The following is a 23,442-nucleotide window of genomic DNA, read 5'->3' as shown; positions in this document are numbered from 1 at the left end:
CAGTACGCGGACGACGCTTGTGTCTGCGCACTTTCAGAGGCTGAACTTCAAGTCATCGTCAACATCTTCACCGAGGCATACAAAAGAATGGGCCTTACGCTAAACATCCATAAGACAAAGGTCCTCCACCAACCTGACCCCGCCACACAGCACTGCCCCCCAGTCATCAAGATCCACGGTGCAGCCCTGGACAACGTAAACCACTTTCCATATCTCGGGAGCCTACTATCAGCAAGGACAGACATCGACGACGAGGTTCAACACCGCCTCCAGTGCGCCAGCGCAGCCTTCGGCTGCCTGAGGAAGAGAGTGTATGATGATCAGGCCCTCAAAGCTGGCATCAAGCTTTTGGTATACAAGGCTGTGGTGATACCCGCCCTCCTGTATAGCTCAGAGACATGGACCATTTACAGTAAACACCTCAAATCGCTGGAGACAAACCACCAATGATGTCTCCGCAAGATCCTGCAAATTCCCTGGGAGGACAGACGCACCGTCAGTGTTCTCGATCAGGCCAATATCCCCAGCATCGAAGCACTGACCACAGTTGACCAGCTCCATTGGGCGGGCCACATTGTTCGCATGCCCAACACAAGACTCCCAAAGCAAGTGCTCTACTAGGAACTCCTCCAATGCAAGCGATCCCCAGGTGGGCAGAGGAAGCATTTCAAGGACACCCTCAAAGCCTCCCTGACAAAGAGCAACATCTCCACCGACACCTAGGAGTCCCTGGCCAAAGACCACCCTAAGTGGAAGAGGAGCATCCGGGAGGGCACTGAGCACCTCGAGTCTTGTCACCGAGAGCATGCAGAAAACAAGCACAGGCAGCGGAAGGAGCGTGTGACAAACCAGACTCCCCACCCACCCTTTCCTCCAACAACTGTCCCACCTGTGACAGAGACGGTAATTCCCGTATTGGACTGTACAGTCACCTGAGAGCTCACTTTTGGAGTGGAAGTAAGTCTTCCTCGATTTCGAGGGCCGCGCAGAACAAATCATAGGCAGTCCCTCCAAATCGAGGAAGACTCCCTCAGTGCTGCACTGGAGTGTCAGCCTAGATTTTGTGCTCAAGTCTCTGGAGTGGAACTTGAACGGCACAAACTTCTGACTCAGAGGAGAGAGTGCTGCGCACTCATCATCATCATCATAGGCAATCCCTTGGAATCGAGGAAGACTTGCTTCCAATCCTGAAGAGAGTTCTTTGGTGGCTGAACAGTCCAACATTAGAGCCACAGATCTTGTCACAGGTGGGACAGACATTCGTCGAGGGAAGGGGTGGGTGGGACTGGTTTGTCGCACGCTCCTTCCGCTGCCTGCGCTTGACCTCTTCATGCTCTCGGTGTTGAGACTCGAAGATCTCACCGTCCTCCTGGATGCACTTTTTCTACCTAGGGCGGTCTTCGGCCAGGGACTCCCAGCTGTCAGTGATGATGTCACACTTTATCAGCGAGGCTTTGAGGGTGTCCTGGTAACGTTTCTGCTGCCCACCTTTGGCTCGTTTGCCGTGAAGGAGCTCTGCATGGAGCATTTGCTTAGGGAGTCTCGTATCTGGCATGCGAACTATGTGACCTGCCCAGCGAAGCTGATCGAGTGTGGTCAGTGCTTCAATGCTAGGGATGTTAGCCTGGACGAGGACATTAATGTTGGTGCACCCGTCCTCCCAGGAGATTTGCAGAATCTTGTGGAGACATCGTTGGTGATATACCTCCAGCGACTTGAGATGTCTTCTGTACATCGGCCACGCCTTTGATCCACACAGGAGGGCGGGTATTACTACAGTCCTGAAGGCCATGAGCTATGTGGTAGATTTAAGGGCCTGGTCTTCGAACACTCTTTTCCTCAGGTGGCCGAAGGCTGCACTTGCGCACTGAAGACGATGTTGAATGTCCACATTAATGTCTACTTTTGCTGATAAGAGTCTCCCGACGTATGGGAAATGGTCCATATTGTCGAGGACCACGCCGTGAATCTTGATGACTGGGAGACAGTGCTGTGCGGCAAGGACAGGCTGGTGGAGGACCTTTGTCTAATAAAGTTAATATGCCTCGGTGAATACATCGACTATATCCTGAAGTTCAGCCTCAGAATGTGCGCAGAAGCAGGTGTCGTCTGCGTACTGTAGCTCAATGACAGAGGTTGGGGTGATCTTGGACGTGGCCTGGAGGTGGCGTGGGTAAACCAACTTCCCACTGGTTCTGCAGTTTAGTTCCACTCTAGCGGGGAGCTTGTTGACTGTGAGTTGGAGCATGGCAGCGAGGAAGATTGAGAACAGGGTTGGAGCGATGACGCAGCCCTGTTTGACCCCAGTCCGAATGTGGATTGGGTCTGTAATGGATCAGTTGGTAAGGATCACAGCCTGCATGTCATCGTGGAGCAGGCAAAGGATGTTGACAAATGTTTGGGGACATGCGAAACGGAGGAGGACCCTCATGGTTGACAGTGTCAAAGGCCTTTGTAAGATCGAAGAAGGCCATGTATAAGGGCTGGCACTGCTCCCTGAATTTTTCCTACAGCTATCGTGCTGCAAAAATCATGTCCGTTTTGCCCCGTAGGGGAAGAAATCCGCACTGTGATTCCGGGAGGAGCTCCTCGGACACAGGGAGAAGACGGTTGAGGAGAACTCTAGCGACAACTTTCCCAGTGGCTGATAGCAGGGAGATTCCCCTTTAATTGCTGCAGTTAGACTTGTCCCCTTTTTTAAAGATGGTCACGATCACTGCATCTCTGAGATCTCCCGGCATGCTCTCCTCCCTCCAGATGAGAGAGATGAGGTCATGTATCCGTGCAAACAGCGCCTCTCCGCCATACTTAGCGCCTCAGCAGGGATTCCATCTGCACCCGTAGCCTTGTTATTCTTGAGCTGTTTTATGGCTTTGCCTACCTTGTGCAATTTTAGGGTTTCACTGAGGTAGTGGCGGGTCGCATGCTGAGGGATGGAGTCAAGAACATTCGAGTCAAAGGCAGAGTCTCGATTGAGGAGATCTTCAAAGTGCTCCTTCCAGCGGGCCCTGACAGCCTCGGTGTCCTTGATGAGTGTTTCCCCATTCTTGACCAGGAATTGGGGCGGAGCCTTGTGAGTTTGGAACGTAGGTGGCCTTGACTGCAATGAAGAATCTTTGCATATCATGGCTGTAGGCCAGTTGTTGTATCTCCTGTGCTTTCTCCATCCACCATCTTTTCTTTACGTCCCGGGCTTTTTGTTGGACCTCAGCCTTGAGCCGTCTGTAATGTTGCTTTGCTGCTCCCGAGTTGGGTTGTTGCTTGAGGCTCAGAAATGCTCTGCATTTGCAATCTATTAGTTCTTGCATCTCCTGATCATTTTCATCAAACCAGTCCTGGTGTTTTCTGGTTGAGTGACCAATGTCTCTTCACAGGCACTGGTTATGGAGGCCTGGAGGGCAGACCAAGCTCTGTGGGCATTCAGCATCTCAGGGTCATCAAGGCATGCCAGATTAGTTGTGAGCCGCTGGCTGCATAGGGCTCTCTTAGCTGGGTCTGTAAGTGCCCCGACATTAACTTTTTGGCGGCACTGCTTCTGCTGGTCCCTCTGCTTTGGGGCAATGTTCATGTCGATGATGGATCGGATTAGGCGGCGGTCCGTCCAGCAGTCATCAGCTCTTGTCATGGCAACAGGCCGGAATGCCTACCCACTGAGCCACAGCTGACACCTAATCTAACCTAACCTCCAAGGTCTGCGTGGTGTCAGTATCTGAGCTGGTGGTTGGGAGAGTTATATCAAGTAACAGTGCATTTTCATGATCATGCCCAACCTTTTTTCACAACTGTCTGAGGGGCTTTGACATCCTGAGGAGCTGAAATGAAAAAAAACAGAAACAAGGGTTAGGTTGTGGTGTGAGTGAAAGCAGCGGGGAAAAATTGTATGTTGGAAGCATTTACAGGTTATGATGCACAGTGTGTGGGGTAACAGAGATGTCAGAAGACACCAGGAGGATAAGGTAGAAAGAAACCCTGCTCAATGCATCCTCCAGTGTCACCTGTAACCATGGCCACCACTCTGCCCTGTTACCATGATGACCAGTACGGTTTCTTCAATGGGGGAAAAGGGCACAATGATGCACTGGTCCCCCACTGGTAGTAGCCTGATGCCTGATGTTATGCGCCACCTTCTCCTGCAAGAAAGAGGGAAGTGTGTTCGTGAGAGTCTTGCGGGATGATTTGAGACAGGGCCTGTCACAGTTGAATAGCTGCCAGTGTGTATGCGTGTGTCAGATGTGAGCTGCGAGTGTGAACTTTATAACATTGCTGAGTGTGGGGAGTGGTGTGAGGTCTGCAACTGTGACAAGAAGGCATTTGAACAATGCTCTTACCTTAACAATTCTAGTTGCATCATTAAACTTCTTCCGGCACTACAGCCATGACCTGGGAGAGCTGGCTTTGTATTTGTTGGAAATCTCCTCCTACTACATCCTAATCAGCAGTTTGGATGGCTTCCTGCAAAAATTTGTGCCTCCTATTCTCCACTTCCTGCACCAAGCCCTCCAGTGCAGTGCCAGAGAACATTGGTACTGGCTCTCTCCCAGGTTCAACCATTTTACTGGTAGTTTTCACACGGTATGTCTTGCAGTCAGAATCCACCTCTAGTTTAAGAGGTGCTGGCTGCCTTTAAGTATCCTGGGCTCCTCCCAATATCGGACCCCCTTGTGACAGTTGTGCAGCCAATGAACAGTGCGGCCAGAGTTTGCCGCATCCACAACTCATAGGACTATAGGCAACATGTGGAATCCGTGCTGCCTGCTAATTTCAATCAACTGGCAAGGATTAACATCTTACTGCCCACTACCTCCCACCACACCCCACGTTATTCAATTTCTCGGCCTTAGTGTTGGATTCAGAGTAGATTTGTGCTGCGAACCAATGCTGACTATGAACTGGACTGATACTATCCAAACTTCTTCTTTCGTGTGGTAGTAGCAAAGCAAATCAAACATCAATAACCAAGTTGGATATCCAGGCCAAAGCTTCTGGTGTAACAGTGTGGATATTTTGTAGGCTGCCTGTGAATTCCCTCTGAGGACAGTACTCAATGATGTGCTCCAGGGTCTGATTAGGAGCTCCACAGTTGCATGATGGAGATGGTTTAATCTTCCACCGATGGAGATGGGGGCAGCATCTACCCTGACCGGTTCTGAGGCGGTTGATGGTTGTCCACGGCTTGCGAGGAAGGTTTGATCCTTCGGGTTGTACTGTGGGGGTCTCTATAAGGAATCCATTACATATGTCACAGTTCTTCCAAGCATTTCGTCATCAGTCATCAAGGCTGAGGGGAGATCACAGAAGGGATCGGCGATGGTCCAAAATGGCCTTCTAGATTTGAGATGGATTGGTGGTAGGTTGTTTAAGTCGACTTGGATCGGATGTCTTTGCTGGTGTAGTGGTTGTATTCTCTGGAGACTGCATATTCATGGCCTAGGTGTGGTGGTACGATGTTTGCAAGCACAGGCAGCCAAGGTGTTGGTGTTGATAAAAGCATACCGGTGATAATTCTCATAATAGAATTCAGCTGGATGGATTTGGCATGCAGACTTGATAGCCATGCCAGAGGGCAGTGCTCCACTGTAGAGTACACCAGGGCAAGTGCTGCCTTACGAGGGTTTGAGCGTCTGCTCCCCATGTGGATCCGGCGAGTTCCTGGGTCAAGTTGACCCTACTCTTTAGTTTCTTCCGAAGGTTCTGGAGATGTCTATATGATAGGGTGTGATTAAGTGTCGCTCCGATCAAGCGTAACTATCCAAACTCTTTTCATGGGGGACTCTTCCAATTAACCAACGTGTAAACTATGAGTGAGACAACAATGGCCCAATTCCAAAATCGAGAATGGGCAGGAACTGTTTTTTTATAAAAACATGTTACATTACATTACACAAGTACAGACAAAAATAATCTGTATTCTGCCTTCACTAAAACACAAGTGTTAAGGGAGTTATTTATTCCTTCGCTGCGTGACTTTGGCATTTCAAAGAGACTTACCTAAATTGAAAAGACTCTCTTCAGGGGGTTTCTAATTTTATCACTGTCCTTTTAAAACACTGTTGGATCACACAGCAGTGCTGAGATGTGTGCACAGGAGCAATTTCCAATAAAAGGAATCTAAAACTCCGTGTTCTTAAAAGATATTGATTGCATTTGCTATGTAAGATAGTGATTTCTCTTCATCAGATGTGTAGGATTGCAAAATTCGTGGAAACCCCTCAGTATTTGGACTCATTGAAAAGGAAATTCGATTTAGGACTACTAAACAGAAAGTTTGGGATCCTAAAATGCTTATGGGAGAAATCTATGAGTTTTAACCAAGTTTGGGATTTTTAAAAGGTGAATGTTGGGTCTGCAAGGAAAGGGGTGGGGTCAATCTCTAAAAGGCCAGTTTGGACATTGGAGCTAATCAAATTATCTGGGAACTGTTTACCCTCGAAACTTGTCCCTAGACCATGGAAGAAACATTATCCACCCCACCCAAATGTCACACACATATTCCAACACCTTTTCAACAGGCATAGAAATATCTGGCTCAGGCCAGACTTCCGGAAGGAAAAAAAAGCAGTGCTCTCACAATGGACAAGAGCTCATCAACTCAGAAAAGTCTATCAACGCCAGATTAAAACTTAATCAAGTTTCATTTAGCTGGGCTGCAAAACTTAAACAAAGAAGCAAGGTTGATTTGGGGCACAGATAAGGAAGTCTCTCAAAGTATAATTAAGGCCTTAAGGTTTTACAGCCAGGGGAACACTTTGCTTCTACACCAGCTTCGTATACTTCAGACCTGACAAACTTCAAGGTCAGTACGCTAGTTTTTCGTTAACCTGGTTCTTCAGAACATCAAGCAAGACATCATCGCAAGCGACCAGGGCACCAAGCATGCCACAGCAGCAAGAGGCTCACGGAACAACCACCAAGATATTACCAGCAGCCAAATTGGTAATATAGAGCCACCGCGACCAATGATTTCCAAACCGAAATCAACTCGACGAAAACCCGAAGATTCGCAAGCTGTTTCCACTCTACAAGCTATCCCTGAGCTACCAACGGGTAAAACATTACCTAAAAGAACTTTAAAACCTACTGCTGAAGGAAGAAAGTGGGTACTTACCCCATAAATTCAATACGCGCCCTACTGCATCAGCGGACACCATCCAGCTGAGGAACACGCAGCAAGAAGTCCTCTCTTACTATCAGGGGTACGGCTAGCAGAATCGACAAAATCCAACGCACCCCGAAAACGTGACCCATTACCGACTGTCAAGGAAGGATTGGTGAGCATAGACCCTGAAGCCCCAGAGCCTAGCCTAGTTAGATAGGGGGAATTGGGAGGTGGGAGGTGTTGTACTGCTGTGTATTCTCTTGTGTTTGCATAAAGGATTTCCCATTAGAGTGATGCGTTTTCTCTCATTTAAAGTGATAAGTTTTCTCTCATTTAAAGTGATAAGTTTTCTCAGTTTTAATAAAAGGTGTATTCATTCTCCTTGAATAAAATCCATACCTTCTTTGCACAAAACAGTTGTCTGCTGCACTTTATCGTATCATGATTAATAAATCCAGGCTCGAGAACCAGGGAGTGGGAGCGACTCGCAACCACTCTGGGTCAGGGAAGGCAAACTGACCCCACACACCACCCCCTACAGATCTAGATGCTGAAAGGTCACTTCTACACAATGCAAGAAATCCTGAAACTCTTGGCTGAATAGAGTTCTTTTTAGAACACATATATGCAATAAACTTTCCTAGACATCCAAAAATCAAAGAAGACATTTCTCTATTTGTAACACATCCTTTGCAATTAAAAGGCAGTTCTGCTTGCATAATGATGTTAAAACATTTGTTCGGTGGACTATTTGACTGCAGATCATGCTAAATGCTTGGGGTGTCTGCAAGTAATCTCACACATCTTTCATAGCTAATCTTAGTTCGGGAAGCAGGTAGGAGCATACTAATTGGCCGCCGCATCTCTGAGTTGTGGAACAGGAAATTGACCAGGATTGCTGCTTCCCAATTTGATGTGTGAGGCCAGAATTAGAATCATAGACTAGTTACAGCACGGAAGGAGGCAATTCGGCCCATCGAGCCTGTGCCAGCTCTCTGCAAGAGCACTTCAGTTAGTTCCACACCCCCGCAATTGGGCTGAGCTGCGGTGATCCCCTGTGATTTAATCCTCTTTTGATGGTCACTGCTACAGCTCACATATGAGTAATCACCACTTGGGTTTGTCCACATGATCCTCAAGCAGTCCCATTTTCACCTTCCTCTGCAAAATCTAAAGCAACATTGCATCTCTGCCGTTTCTTCACTCTCAAGTACAAGATAGTCCCTTTGTTTGTGAGTGGTTCCACTGCGCTTTGACTATTCTTTTACTGACAAAAGCCTTTTCTATTTCTCATATTGACTGCTTATCTTCTTTAATAGGTTACCAGTAGATTTTCCTCCTGGCTACCCTTCTTCCACTGTTCCCCCGGATTGCCTGGTGGTAGGCTCAGATAATGGCAGTCATAGTCCAGTGTCTCGTAATGGAGGGAGAGGTTGTAGTCAAGGCTTCCACTTTCTCTGAATGGGCTTTAGTACTTTCTTTCTGAGGTCTCAGTCTTGGCCAAGGCTTATTTAGGGGCTGTTCTGCTCAGTCAAACCAACAACAACTTGCATTTTCTAGCGCCTTTAATGTAGTAAAGCATTCCAAGGCACTCCACAGGAGTGCAATGAGACAGAAATAGACATTGAGTCAAAGGAGGAGATATTTGGGCATGTAACTAAAAAACTTGACCAAAGAGATAGGTCTTAAAGGAGTAGAGACAGGTGGAGAGGCAAAGAGGTTTAGGGAGGGAATTCTAGAGCTCAGGGCCTAAACATCTGAAGGCATGGACGTCAATGGTGCGACAAAGGAATGGGGATGCACAAGAGGCCAGAGTTGGAGGAACACAGAGTTTTGAAGGGTTGTAGGGCTGGAGGAGGTTACAGAAATGGGGAGGGGAGAGGCAATGGAAGGATTTGAACATGGGGATAAGAAGTTTGAGGTCTAGGTTTTGTTGGACCAGGAACCAATGTAGGTTAGCGAGCACAGAGGTGATTGGTGAGCGGGACTTGATGCAAGTTATCATACAGCCAACAGAGATTTGGATCAGCTGAAGTTTATGGATAGTGGAAGATGGGAAGCCAGTCAGGAGAGTGTAACGTTTGCACCTGTGAGGATGCTCACAGGTTTGTCGAGCTGTTGCATTGTGAGTGGCTTAGCCAGTCATGTGGTGTTCACAAGACTCAATAAAACCCCAATCAGTTGGGTCTAGGTCATCCATGATGAGGTATGCAGTTATGTGTAGTGGGATTGTTAAACCTTTGTATGTTGCTATGAATTCTTAAGCAAAGAACCATCAAGTAAATACATTGCAGAGAGTTTGGAAATAACTCAAGTCTGAAGGTAATAAAAGTATGGATAAGGTTTTCAATAGACTTAGATAAAAATCACTATTCCTTCATTGTTACTGGGTTAATGTTTTGTGCTTTCCCTTACGGAGACCATTGTGGAAGCACCATCTTCACGGTGACTGCAGCAGTTCAAGAAAGCGCAGCTTGTTGTGTGCAAATTGACTGTGGCATTACCTACATTACAACAGTTTCCATGCTTCAATTAATTGTGAAGCACTTGAAACATCCTGAGAATATGTGGTGAAAAATGTAGAAATGCAATTTCTTTCTTTCAAATGGATCAACAGATAAATTAAAATGGTGATTGTGAATAAAACATGCAGAGAGAATGGAGAGGGTGACTACTGGGAAATGTTCCAGATTATACACAAATTGGTCAGGAGAGATTGAGGTGTCAAGAGAAAGCTGGAAAGAAACACAGTAGAAAATGCAAAACAGAACACCAAAATATTCTCCCACTACAATAACAGCAAAAGAGTTGTCAAGGAGGATGCAAAAACAGAATTAAACAGGAGGATACTTAAAGTGACAAGGGAGAAGACTTACAAAGCACTGATGGTCATTTTGTGAGAGTCCAAGGGCCCGAAATTCATCGACATCCCGCCCGCTTACCGCCGAAAAATACAAGTTTTCTCAAAAAACAGTACATACCGCCGACATAACGCCCGACGGAAGATTCATGAGTGATATAATGCTGGGCGGTATGCACACCATTCGCCCATGTAGAACCACCCACATACCACCCAAATGTGCAAGTTTCATGACATATCATCGACATACCGCTGGAACTGCATACCGTCCTGGAGAAGATGCTTTTAACTGGATGTTAAGTGGACGGTATGGACACAGATCTGACAGGTTTGTTTGGTATTACACAGATCATTATAATTCGCCACAGTTTGATGTATTTTTAAATGGATTGTAATCTTTTCTAGTGTTAGCCAATAATATAAATGGTCTAATGAACTATAATAACAATTTTATTAGTCTCTCTCATCCTCCAGTCCCTCCCATCCCCTCCCCAGTCTCTCTCACCCCCCAGTCTCTTTCCCCCCGCCCCCATAGCGATCTTTCTTCCCCGCACCCACAGTGATCTCTCTCCCCCGCCCACCCCCCCCCCCCCCCCCGCCACAGTGATCTCTCTTTTCTCCCCACCCCCAGGGCAATCTTTCCCCCCACCCCCACAGCAATCTCTCTCCTCCCCCCCCACCCCCACAGCGATCTCTCTTTCCCCCTATCCGCCCAGTACGATCTCCCCCCACCCCTTCCACCCACTGCAATCTCTCTTCCCCCCCTCCCCCCACAGCAATCTCTTCCCCCCCCCCCCCCACCCCCACAGTGATCTCTCTTTTCTCCCCACCCCCAGAGCAATTTCTCTCCACCCCCACCCCCACAGCAATCTCTCTTCCCCACCCCCGCCCCACAATGATCTCTCCTCCACCACCCCCCCGACAGTGATCTCTCTCCCCCCCGCTGCCCCCAGTGAGATCTCTCCCCCTCCCCACAGCAATCTCTCTTCCCCCCTCCACCCGCACAGCAATTCTCTTTCCCCCAACCCCCCAACAGCGATCTCTCTTCCCCCCCCCCGCGAACAGCAATCTCTCCCCACTCCCCACAGCGATCTCAGGCCTGCTGTCTCCAGCCTCTCGACGGTGTCTCTCGGGGGGCAGAGCGTGACAGCCCCGTGCGTGCGCACTACTCGGGAGCCAATAATTCCTGAGTAGGAAAGCCTCCTGCGCCACTTCCACCCGCTGCACTCCATTCCCCGGCTGCACTCCGCTCCCCCACCCCCCCCGCTGCACTCCGCTCCCCGGCTGCACTCCGCTCCCCCACCCCCCCCGCTGCACTCCGCTCCCGCCCACTGCACTCTGCTCCCGCTCCCACCAAGAAAAGCGGGATGAATCTTGCGCCCACTCTGCCCCAGCGGTACCGGGCGGTAAAAAATCAAGTACTTCCCGGGGACCGCCGAAAAACAGGTGGAGCTTGGCTTTGATCAAATTTGGGCCCATCATGAATATTAGAGGGTTATCCACAGACTGGAAACCAGTAAATGTAATTCTTATTTTGAGAAGGGCAACATCGGCCATAGTAATTATGAAACCAATGGAATCAATAAAGATATATCTTGAGAACCAGTTTGAAAATGATCTAATTTAAAAAAAGGCAGCATAAAGGGATCATTCTTGTGTGATGAACATCAAGTTGTTTTGAACTAGTGACTACGAATGCTACGAGTGCCCAGTGAGGTCCAAAAGTGGGTCTTCTGGTGCGAGTCTGGTGCTGGATGCTATACTGGTGATGCTAGAAGTAATTCAGAGTGGGCAGCTCCTGACCTCAATCAGTGTGCAACGCTGATTTGATGCCAGTGCTACCATTTTCGAGCTAAATGCTTCAGCTATCGCCTTCTCTTAAGCTTGCACAGCTGAGCATGTATCCAGCAGCAGGAAGGACCCCCTACCAGCGTTATTTCATCATAGACAGTCCCTCGAAATTGAGGAAGACTTGCTTCCACTCTCAAAGTGAGTTCTCAGGTGAGTGAACAGTCCAATATGGGAATTACAGTCTCTGTCACAGGTGGGACAGACAGTCATTGAAGGAAAGGGTGGGTGGTGAGTCTGGTTTGCCGCACGCTCCTTCCGCGGTCTGCGCTTGGTTTCTGCATAAAGGGATCATTACCTCCCAATAGGTTAGTTGCTGATTGATTTCTACTAGCTGTTGTTATGATTCTCCAAGTATTTGGTGCTTTTTATAGTTGGTTAAATTTGCTAAAGTCCACAGGCAGTGATCTGGCAGGTACTGAAGGACTTTTTTCTGACTTCAAGGCTTCTGCACAACCCATTTGCTGACAGATATGAATGCACTGTTCGGCAATTCCCTTGAAATACAGCTTGACTTGTAGAATGAACAGAGGGCACGCAGAGCAGGATAACCTGCAGGAAGAGGGAGGAGGAGTAGGCGAGAGAGAAGGGCTCTCAGCAGGAGGTCATATCTGCCTAGGGTATTCAGGGAGCAATTCTCCAATCTCACCGAGGATCAGTGTACGAGACGTCTACACTTCAGTAAGGACGTCTTCACTGAAACCTGCCACCTGCTGCAGCCACAGCTGCATTCTCACAGCAGGGAGTGGATAGCATTGCCAGTGGCTGCGAAAGTGATCTTGACCATGAACTTTTATGCATCGGGCTCCTTCCAAGCTGGAGCTGGGGATATTTGTAACACATCACAGTTTGCCTTCCATTGTTGCGTAAGGGAGGCCACTGAGAAGCTGTATTCCGAGAGAGCGGACTACATTTCATTCTCTCTTGCCAGAGACCAGCAGGCAGAGCGAGCACGCCACTTCCCCATGCTGCAGGGTGCCGTTTACTGCACGCACATCGCTTTGCAGGCGCGGCATATCAACTCTGACATGTAGCGCAACCAAATAGGATTCCATTTTCTCCATGTCCAGCTGGTGCACGACCATAGACAACGAACCATGCAGCGCAATATCTGATATCCTGGCAGCAGTCATGATGCCTTCTTCTTCAGCAGTCCGCTGTGCCATTTGTATTTGAGCCAGCAGTGGGTGGCGAATGGGCGACAAGGACTATTCACTGATGACACGGTTCAGGACTGCAGTGCGCAACTCACGCACACGTGGGTAGCCTGCAATAAGTAACAGCCATGCAGCCACACGAAATGTGATAGGGCAGACCACTGGCTTGCTGAAACAATGCTTCCTCTGCTTGGACAACTCTGGAGGAGCCTTGCAGCATTTGGCAGAACAGGTGTCAATATTCGTGGTGGTCTGCTGCATGTTGCACAACCTCATCATCATGAAGGCACAGCCTTCTCCACCAGCTACACGGCAAGCAGCTGAGGAACAGGTGGAGGGAGGGAGGGAGGAGGCAACTTAGGCAGCCGACTTCTGCCGGGGCTGTCCGTGAAGAACTCATCCATCCGCGATAGCAGTAAACCCAACCCCAATTCCCCATTCACTAACAGTTCCACACCTTACCTTCCCTCTTTCACTGACCATCACAGCATCTGCTGAAGGTAAATACATTCACAGATGACATTAGTCCAGCGGGTACTGTGGACTCAACAGAAGGCATCCAAAATGTCACAAAGAAAGATTTACATGATTTAGATTTGGCTGATTGCCAAATTAAGGTTAATACCGACAAATACAACGTATTGCATATTGAATGTAAAAAGGGGACGGCGTATGTATTCCATTGGTAGGCTAGAAGTTGTCAAGGGGACTACACGAGGGAGTGTTCATCGACTCGTTGCCTTACCATATCTAAAAATGTGAGGCAACAATAAACAACGCAAATAGGATACCAAGTTTCATTGCCAAATTAGCGGAGTTCAAATTCCCAGAAGTCACGCTGAAACTGTATACTGCCCTAGATTGCATTTGTAATCTGTGTACAGTTCTGATCACAAAAATAAAGGTGAGGGTTGCCCAAGTGCTCTCAAAGTAATGCAGAGGAGTACAACAAAACTGAGTCTAGTGTCCAAGAGAAGAGCCACGAAAAACAATATGCTTGGTCTATTCAACTATGAAGAGAGACATTTTAGAGTTATACAAAATAATGAGCAGCATCAAAAAGTAAACCCAAAACAATTTCCTCAGAAATAAAAACAGAAAATGCTAGAAACACTCAGCAGGTCAGGCACCAGCTCTGGAGAGAGAAAGAGTTAACGGTCCAGGTCAATGACCTTTTGTCAGCATTTATTTTTTAAACAATGTGCTTTACATTGCGGCCTCTCCGGGTGTGTACGAGATGCACACGCGCTCAAAGAAGCTTCGCAAGTTCCGGGTACAGGCACACGAAGCGTATGCGCCTAAACCCGGCACTTGTGATTTGTCAAAATGTCAGATCGCATGCCTCCCCGGGAGAAGGACCTTCGTGGGTGGAGATTTGAGCTATTTGCGCAACTCTTGCCCTGCGAAAGTGCTTCAAACTCATATGCCTGGTAAAAGCAGGTATATGGCCTGCTTTTGCCAGTGTAAGAGTTTTAAAAGATACAAAAAATAAATATTACTTAGTTTTATATTAAAAACCCTGCCTATGAAGCTAAGTTTATGTTTAACGCTATTAAAAGTTTATGTTTAATTTCAAAAAAACATTTTTTTTTTATAAAACATTGAATTTAATTTAATTTCTATTACTTTTATAAAAAAGTGAAGAGTTCTTTTTATTTATGTAGGTGTTTTTTGCTGTTTTTAGGGGTATTCTCATTGATAGTAATGGAAGCTTGGAGCTCGTGTTACTTTAAATGAGAATACTACCAGGACCACGTAATCCTATGATACGCGTAAGCTCCAGGGATACGTGGGTCTTTGCGCTGGGCTGCGCATCTTGGCCTCTGAGCCGAAGTGTTCGTTTCTTCGGGACCACCAGGTTGATTCCGGAGATGAGTGGGTTGACTTCTGAGGAAAGGTTGAGGAGGTCTTCTACATATGAAGCTATGTTGTGATTTCCTGCAAATCCATGGTGACAGCTATCAGTAAACTACTATTATGTTTAGTGCAAGACCACAGTAATCACCAGAAACTGTACTGCGGGCATCGGGCTAAGCACAAGAGATGTACCATCATTACCATAAAATATAATGCACAGGTCACATATTTACAAAGATATTTACTACTGAAAGGAGAGGGGCAATGCAATTTATACAATTAATTACAGTCAAAGGTGCAACTTTTGAGCTAATTCACTGGATTTTATAATGCTAGTATATTTCATGGAGACATTATTATCAGCATCAATGTATCAGACTTGCATAAAAGAGGAACAAATTGATTTCAACTGAAAGTGAACGATACAGGATTTAGCACTGAGCACACTGGTGCAAAAAGCAGTAATTACAATTGCAAATAAAGAGTATAATTGAGTCTGTTAAAATATTTGGGTGGAGAACCGACCAGACATTGAAAGTCATCATTGCTTAGGGCAGCAATTTAAAAAGCAACTAAAAATGATTGGAAGTAGAAGTAAATGTTTTGACTATTGGCCAATGTATTTCTGGCACTTTATAAATCGCTAATGATATCAGATAAACAGTTCTCTGTCCAGTTGTGGTCAATACTCAAGCTTTAGAGGCAGCAGAAAGGATTCAGTGAAGGGCAACAAAGATTATTCCAGGTTTTAAATCAAGAAAGACCGTGGAAGCTAAATCTATTCTCAATGGGAGAGATAGGATAAATTTAAGGGGTAAATGTAATTCAAGCCTTTTAACTGAGAGAGAGAACTAATAAGGTTGATTTAGAGAGATATGTTGTGCGAAAGAAGCAAAACTGAAGTAGTTGATCTGATTAAGCAAGGAAACCATAAGCTAAAATTAGCATAAGTAATTAGCATAAATCCCTAATCATTGTGGTTCTGCAAGTATTTCTTCGAGTTCTCTAAAAATGCTTAGTTCATAAGAACTGAAGATCATAAGAAATAGCAAAAGGAGTAGGCCATTAGGCCCCTTCGAACCTGCTCCACCATTCAATAAGATCATGGCTGATCTTCAAACGCAACTCCACTTTCCTGCACTGTCCCCATGTCCCTTGATTTCCCCGAATATACAAAATCTATCGATCACTGTCTTAAATATGCTCAACAGCTGAGCCTCCACAACCTTTTGGGTAGACAATTCCAAAGATTAACCAGCTCTGAGCAAAGAAATTTCTCCTCATCTCAGTCCTAAATTTCAGTTCTAGACTTCCCAGTCTACCCTGTCAAGTCCTGTAAGAATTTTATATTTTTCAATAAGATCACCTCTCATTCTTCTTTCTCCAGAGAATATAGGTCTAGTCTACTCAATCTCTCCTCATAGGAAAATCCCCCCATCCCAGGAATTAGTCTGGTGAACCATTGTTGCACTCCCTCTTTGGAAAATATATCCTTCCTTAGGTAAGGAGACCAAACCTGTACACAATACTCCAGGTCTGGTCTCACCAGGGCCTTATGTAATTGCATTAAGACATATTTACTCTTATACTCAGATCCTCTTGTAACAAAGGCCTACATATCATTTGCTTTTCTAATTGCTTGCTGTACCTGCATGTTAACTTTCAGTGATTCATGTACAAGGACACCCAAGCCCCTCTGAACATCAACATTTCCCAATCTCTCATCATTTAAAAAATACTCTGCTTTTCTATTTTTCTAACCAAAGTGGATAACTTCACATTTTCCACATTATATTCCAATTTCCATGATCTTGCCCACTCACTTAGCCTCTGTATATCCCCTTGAAACCATTGATCTAGATTGTGAACAGTTGGAGCCCAAGCACCGATCCTTGTGGTACCCCACTAGCTGCAGCCTGCCAATCCAAAAATGACCCGTTTATTCCTACTCTGTTTTCTGTCCCTTAACCAATCCACAATCCATGCTAATATATTACTCCCAATCCCATGAGTCCTAATTTTGTTTAGTAACCTCTTGTGTAGCACCTTATCGAATGCCTTCTAAAAATCCAAATACACCACATCTGCTGGTTCCCCCTTTTCTATATTCTGCTAGATACAACCTCAAAAAAAACAGATTTGTCAAACATGATTTCCCTTTCATAAATTCATGTTAACTCTGCCCAATCTTATTAGTATTTTCTAAGTGCCTTGTTACCATGGTCCTTAATAATAGATTATAGTATTTTCCCTACTGCTGATGTCAGGCTAATCGGTCAATTCAGCCCATGTGCTTTATTTATTTGCATCTTGTTCAGGCATCCAGCCATCAACTGAATATTAACCCTGGGTCTTGGAACACATAATTCGCTGCTGCACCTTTACTGTCCCTTTTTCAAAAAATAAACTAAAGAACACATTTAATTTTTGAACTACATCCAGAAGTTTTAGAAACCACAGTATCTTATCCCCTTGTGCTATTTTTCCTATTCTGCCAATGCACTTGAAACATTTCTTGCTTTATTCTTTAAATTTCACAAACAATTCTATATTTATATACATGTTTAGCACTTCCAACAATTCTGTGCACTGAGCTTTGCTTTATCATGATGTTTACTACTGTTTCAGACAATTTATAGTATTGGGATGTTCTTGCTTAATCATAATAGCTTTCATAACCTTCCTTGTCATCCAGGCTGGTCTCCCTTGCCCATTTCCTACATTTCAACAGTGACTACACTCCAAAAGTACTTCATTGGCTGTAAAGCACTTTGGGATGTCCAGTGGTCGAGAAAGGCGCTATATAAATGCAAGTCAGTCTTTTTTTTCCTCTTTATTATTCTTCTTATAACTCTTAGCTAAACGTTTTGCCCTCTCAGTTATCTTTCTAAGCCATCAAGAAGAGCCATTCAGATTCTACTGTGTATAATAAGCATTTAAAATAAACTTGGATCAATTCCTGAATCAGCAGAGAGTACAAGTACCTAAGTATGGGTTTTGAAAAATTCAAATGACAAGAGTTGGAGTTTGAAAGGTACTTGAAAGTTTTGGTAGACCGAGCGCTTTTGATTTCCGCACAAATTAATTAAAAAAATTAAATTCTGGGTTATACAGAGGTGATGTTAAAGGTTTTTAATATAACTAGTGTTGTGTTCAATTCTATCGTAAAATAGCATGCATGTGGATTGGGGAGAACTATAGAAGTTTACAGCCCAGAAGTAGGTCGTTTGGTCCATCATGTCTGTACCAGCTCTTTGCTAAAGTAACTAATATCACTGCCCTGCTCTTTCCCTCTATTATTCCAAATGTTTATCTACTCTTCTCTTAAAAAGATACAATGAACTCTTCTCACCTTCTCTGTGTGGCAAAGGTTTTTACGCTTTGCCAACTTTCTGCATAAAGCACTATCTCCATCCACACGCTCAGTGACCATTTTAAATTTATCACACTTAGCATTGACTCGACAACCAGACTAAATATTCTTTCTGATTCACCCTCTCAAAACCCTTCATAATTTTAAAAGCATCTTGTTAAATCTCCTCAGCCTTCTCTGCTGCAGTGTAAATAGTTCCACTTTCTCAAATCTCATTTCATAACTATAATTTCTCAGCTGGTGAATCCTTGCTGGATGAACTCTATGGCTTTAATATCCTTTCTATAATAGAATTCCCTAAACTCTGATCTAATCTATGCTTTGTAAACATTTATCATAACTTCTTTGTTCTTCTACTCCATATATAATATATAAAACCCAACGTTTCGGTTGCCTTTTCATCTGGTTTTATTGACTAGCGCTCACACTTTCAGGGAATTATGTATTTGAACTCCTTTGTCTCTCTGTTCTCTAAACCCGATGGCATCTTTCTGTTGAATATACTTCCATTCTTTGCTTTTCCTTCCAAAACCTATCATCTCACATTTCTTCACATTGAATAGCATCGGTCACGTGTTTATCCAGTCTACGAACATATGTGGCCCTGAAGTATTTTACAGTCCTCGTTATTGTTTGCCGAACCCCCTACTTTTGTGTCATCGGCAAACTTTGATATAGTGCCCTTATGTCCAAATCCAAATCAATGAGATAAAGAGCTACAGGACTGATCTCCAGAGTAAGGATCGGCAGGGATGAAAGATTAAAAAATATCAAGGGCTACAGTCTACAAAGGTGTTACTTCATTATGGAAGGGTGCCTAATTGAGGATTAAAATATTAGAAAAGGTAAATCAAGAATATTACTTGAATGTATATAGGGGAATCAGAGCAGAGGACATAAATTCAAAAGTGTGATATGTAAATTTGAATAATAACCTTTTGGAAGAACTTCACCACCCAAAGGGTACCAAATGGGATTTTAGCCATGACTCAGTCTCACATCTGAGCCAGAAGGTCATAGGTCCAAGCCCCATTCCAAAGGCAAAAACATAATCTACGCTGACATTTCAGAGCAGTACTGAGAGAGTGCTGCACTTTGCAGTTGTCAACTTTCGGATTGGGTATTAAACCAAGTCCCACTCAGGTAAACGTAAAAGATCCCATAGCACTATCCTGGCCAATACTTATCCATCAACCGACATCATTGAAACAGATTATCCAGTCAGATTTCTCATTGCTGTTTGTGGAACCTTGCTGTGTGCAAACTGGCTGCCACATTTCACTACATTACAACAGTGTCTACACTTCAAAAGTACTTCATTGGCTGTAAAACACTTTGGGACGTTCTTATGTTGTGAAAGGCACGCTATAAATGCAAGTTCTATCTAGCTATCTAAATGCTTGGAATAATTAGTAATGACTTGCAAAATACTGCATGATACCATTTTAGGAGCATTCCGATCGTGGAAGAATGAGCTTAAATTAAATATTCTTATGTAAATAAAACATGGTCAGATTGTGTCTTGAATTACAGTCTGACGACAGTATGTTGGATGGGTTGAAGGTGTTTTTCTCTATTCACACATTTTCATGATTTTAGTCGAAAAAAAATTATTTGGATAATCCATGGAGAAAACAGCCAAGTTTTTCTCCCAAGACCAATATTAGTGAGTACAGTGAATGACTGACCTCTGGATTTACTTGTGAAACGCTTCCGCTGTCCACCGGAAGCACTGCGAGGAAGCAGAGCTGTCTGCTGGTGGCTGATGTCCACAGGGCTGGTCGCTAAGAAGTTCTCTTTGTACTTGTTCATGAGCGACAGCTTGGTGGTATCACTTCCTGTTGGGACAAAAGAACAATGTAAACACACAAACTGTGATTTTACAATCTGAACCTTTTTTCTCCATCAAATAAAAAAAGGTCTGTCATCCAAACTTCACTGCTATTCCCGATAGGTTTTATAATCTTAATCTCAAGCAAGTTATAGGACGCGAGATCTACTTCGATCATCTATGGATATTAGAATCCATAATGCCATTGCCATCAGTCTCAAGTTCTAGAACCAGATCTCAGGAATGGAATTTGCAGGTTCTAAAATAGATAAGCCAGAAATATTAGCTGCAGATTATAGAAACTAATCTCCAACCAACACTATAGGTTCACAAACTGAAACTCAAGTGATATCCTCTAGGCTCTGTAACTTGAACTCTGATGACTTGCTTAGAGAACTCCGTGGACTCTAGTAATAGCATCTAAAAGGCTTAAAAACACGTGAGCGTTTCAAAAGAGCCAAGCCGTAGCAATTTATCTGACCTTAGCTCACAAATAAGGCCATATCAAATAGAATCACAGAATAGTACAGCACAAGGAAGCCATTCGGATCATCGCGTCTGTGCCGGCTCTTTCGAAGATCATTCAAGTTAGTGCCACTGCCCCGTGCTCTTTATCCATATCCCTGCAATTGTTTCTCCTTCAAGTATTTATCCAATTCCCTTCTGAAGGCTACTGTTGAATCTGTATCCACCACCCTATCAGAGAGTGCACTCTAAATCTGAACCACTCATTGTGTAAAAAAGTTCTTCCTCATGTCACCTCTGGTTCTTTAGCCAATCGTTTGCAATCAGATCAACATTACTAAATGGTTTTTTTTATACACAAATTATAATTGCGAATCAAATAGGCAGTATTTTGGACATATTAAACGACATAGTACCTTTCACAGTATGCTAAAGATATCCTCAATAATACAAGCGCACTTAATGACATTCAATGTAATAAACTTGCAACTTCCATAAAGTTCATGTCAACCACTGGGTGGAAATCTAACCCAACTGCTAAAGACACGTAGGTCTACTCTCTCAGCAAATGGACTGACTGGTCCAGGACTTTCACTTTTGGGACCACTGTTGAAGTTCAGCTTTCCTCCATTTAACTGGGAGTCGCCAGGAGTTGACCTGGATTCTCTCCCTTTCCTTCCCTTCTGGAATGTGAGTCATCCCAGCTAAAGAGAACAAAAAGTTTGCATGTGTGTCTCTCTCTCATGGTTAAGAATGTCGTGTGGAAAAAAAATAGTAATCCGCAACAAAAAATGGCAATATTATGGGACTCAAAGCATGTTAAACCAGGAGGCAAGGATATTTTGGGGAAAAGTGTCACACTGGAACTGGCGAATGATACTTAAAGGGTTGATGGTGGATAGGCAATGGCAAATATTTAAAGATCACATGGATGAACTTCAACAATTGTATAGCCCGGTCTGGAGTAAAAATAAAACGGGGAAGGTGGCTCAACCGTGGCTAACAAGGGAAATTAAGGATAGTGTTAAATCCAAGGAAGAGGCATATAAATTGGAGAGAAAAAGCAGCAAACCTGAGGACTGGGAGAAATTTTGAATTCAGCAGAGGAGGACAAAGGGTTTAATTAGGAGGGGGAAAATAGAGTATGAGAGGAAGCTTGCTGGGAACATAAAAACTGACTGCAAAAGCTTTTATAGATATGTGAAGAGAAAAGGATTAGTGAAAACAAACGTAGGTCCCTTGCAGTCAGAATCAGCTGAATTTATAAGGGGGAACAAAGAAATGGCAAACCAATTGAACAAATACTTTGGTTCTGTCTTCACTAAGGAAGTTCACCAGACTGATTCCTGGGATGGCAGGACTGACATATGAGGAGAGACTGGATCGACTGGGCCTGTATTCACTGGAGTTTAGAAGAATGAGTGGGGATCTCATAGAAACATATAAAATACTGACGGGACTAGATAGGTTAGATGCAGGAAGAATGTTCCCGATGTTGGGGAAGTCCAGAACCAGTGGACACAGTCTAAGGATAAGGAGTAAGCCATTCAGGACTGAGATGAAGATAAACTTCTTCACCCAGAGAGTTGTTATCCTGTGGCATTCTCTACCACAGAGAGTTGTTGATGCCAGTTCATTGGATATATTCAAGAGGGAGTTAAACATGGCCCTTACGGCTAAAGGGATCAAGGGGTATGGAGAGAAAGCAGGAAAGGGTTACTGAGGTGATGGATCAGCCATGATCTTATTGAATGGTGGTGCAGGCTCGAAGGGCCCAATGGCCTACTCCTGCACCTATTTTCTATGTTTCTATGCAGGAATCACGATTCTTTTCTGTGTTTGGTGTTGGCCCCGCAGTAAGCTTCGCACAGCGATCTCCAGATCTTTGTGTCGAGAAGTTTGGGTTTTAAATGCGTAGTTCTTATAGAAACATGGAAACATAGAAAACAGGTGCAGGAGTAGGCCATTCGGCCCTTCGAACCTCCACCACCATTCAATATGATCATGGCTGATCATCCAACTTCAGTACCCCATTCCTGCTTTTTCTCCATACCGCTTGATCCCTTTAGGCGTAAGGGCCACATCTAACTCCCTTTTGAATATTAAAATATTAAAATCCTAAGGTCTTCACGAGGTATTTAAGAAGCTGCCCAGCCCATCCAGGGGTGCAATCCCTCCCGGGAGCCCACAAGCTCCTACCACTTCATGGAACCATCTCTTCCGCCTCACGGAACCGTCTCTTCCGCCTCAGCCCATCTCCACTGCGCATGCTCACGGCACTGTGCATGCTCACAGCACAGCTCAGTGTGCCTGCGCACTGGGCTCCTCTTGTCATTGGTGGGACATTTCCTGCTGCGTGGGGGATTTTGGGTACAGACTCCGCCTTTGAAAGCCCCAATTGGTGAAACAAAATTGTTTTCTTGTCATCCGAGATTGGGACCGGAGGACCAATGAGCAAAATGAATCAAGAAAAGATACAGAAACCTTAATGGCGGGCACTCAATCATGGTGCGAAGTACACTGGCTGCCATTTTTCCATTATGTACATCCATCTCTGGTCTGACCACCCCAGCCTGGTTTAGTCGCTAAATGTTTTCGAACTGTGCTTTCAACTCGAGTTCAGGTCTGGTGTTCAAAGGGAAGCTCTAGTAGCTTTGTTTTTTGTGTGTCGTATCTGAGAGGCTGTTAAAGAGTTAAAAAAGCTGACAATAAAAGTTTTTAAAAGGTAGAAAGAGTTGAAAATCATCACTGGCAATGCCTCTAAACACACGGACAGAGAAATCCTCTTCATCAGCACCCTGCCACAGGATTCAATGTCCACCTGCTTCATCACTGGTGTACTGTGTCTGCAGTGTGTACGATCGACAGGATGACCAAGATTGGACTGCATGGAGTCAAGGTCCAGGCAGCAAAATGGTTGCAAAGATTGCTACAAAACAGGAATCAGAGGGGGAA

General features: G+C 44.8%; 1 protein-coding gene across 1 annotated transcript in view; it reads right to left on the bottom strand.

Annotated features, from left to right (window-relative positions):
* astn1 (astrotactin 1) overlaps window positions 1–23,442 on the bottom strand; it is a 3,463,295-nt gene that overhangs the window by 2,248,728 nt on the left and 1,191,125 nt on the right. Inside the window, exon 4 of the mRNA XM_070888265.1 lies at window positions 19,880–20,029. Coding sequence (XP_070744366.1) covers window positions 19,880–20,029 — 150 coding nt within the window. The remainder of the gene's footprint in view (window positions 1–19,879; window positions 20,030–23,442) is intronic.

This window comes from Pristiophorus japonicus, chromosome 8 (genome assembly GCF_044704955.1).
Source record: "Pristiophorus japonicus isolate sPriJap1 chromosome 8, sPriJap1.hap1, whole genome shotgun sequence".
Lineage (NCBI taxonomy): Eukaryota > Metazoa > Chordata > Chondrichthyes > Pristiophoridae > Pristiophorus > Pristiophorus japonicus.
This window is presented reverse-complemented; position numbering and strand designations above follow the sequence as displayed.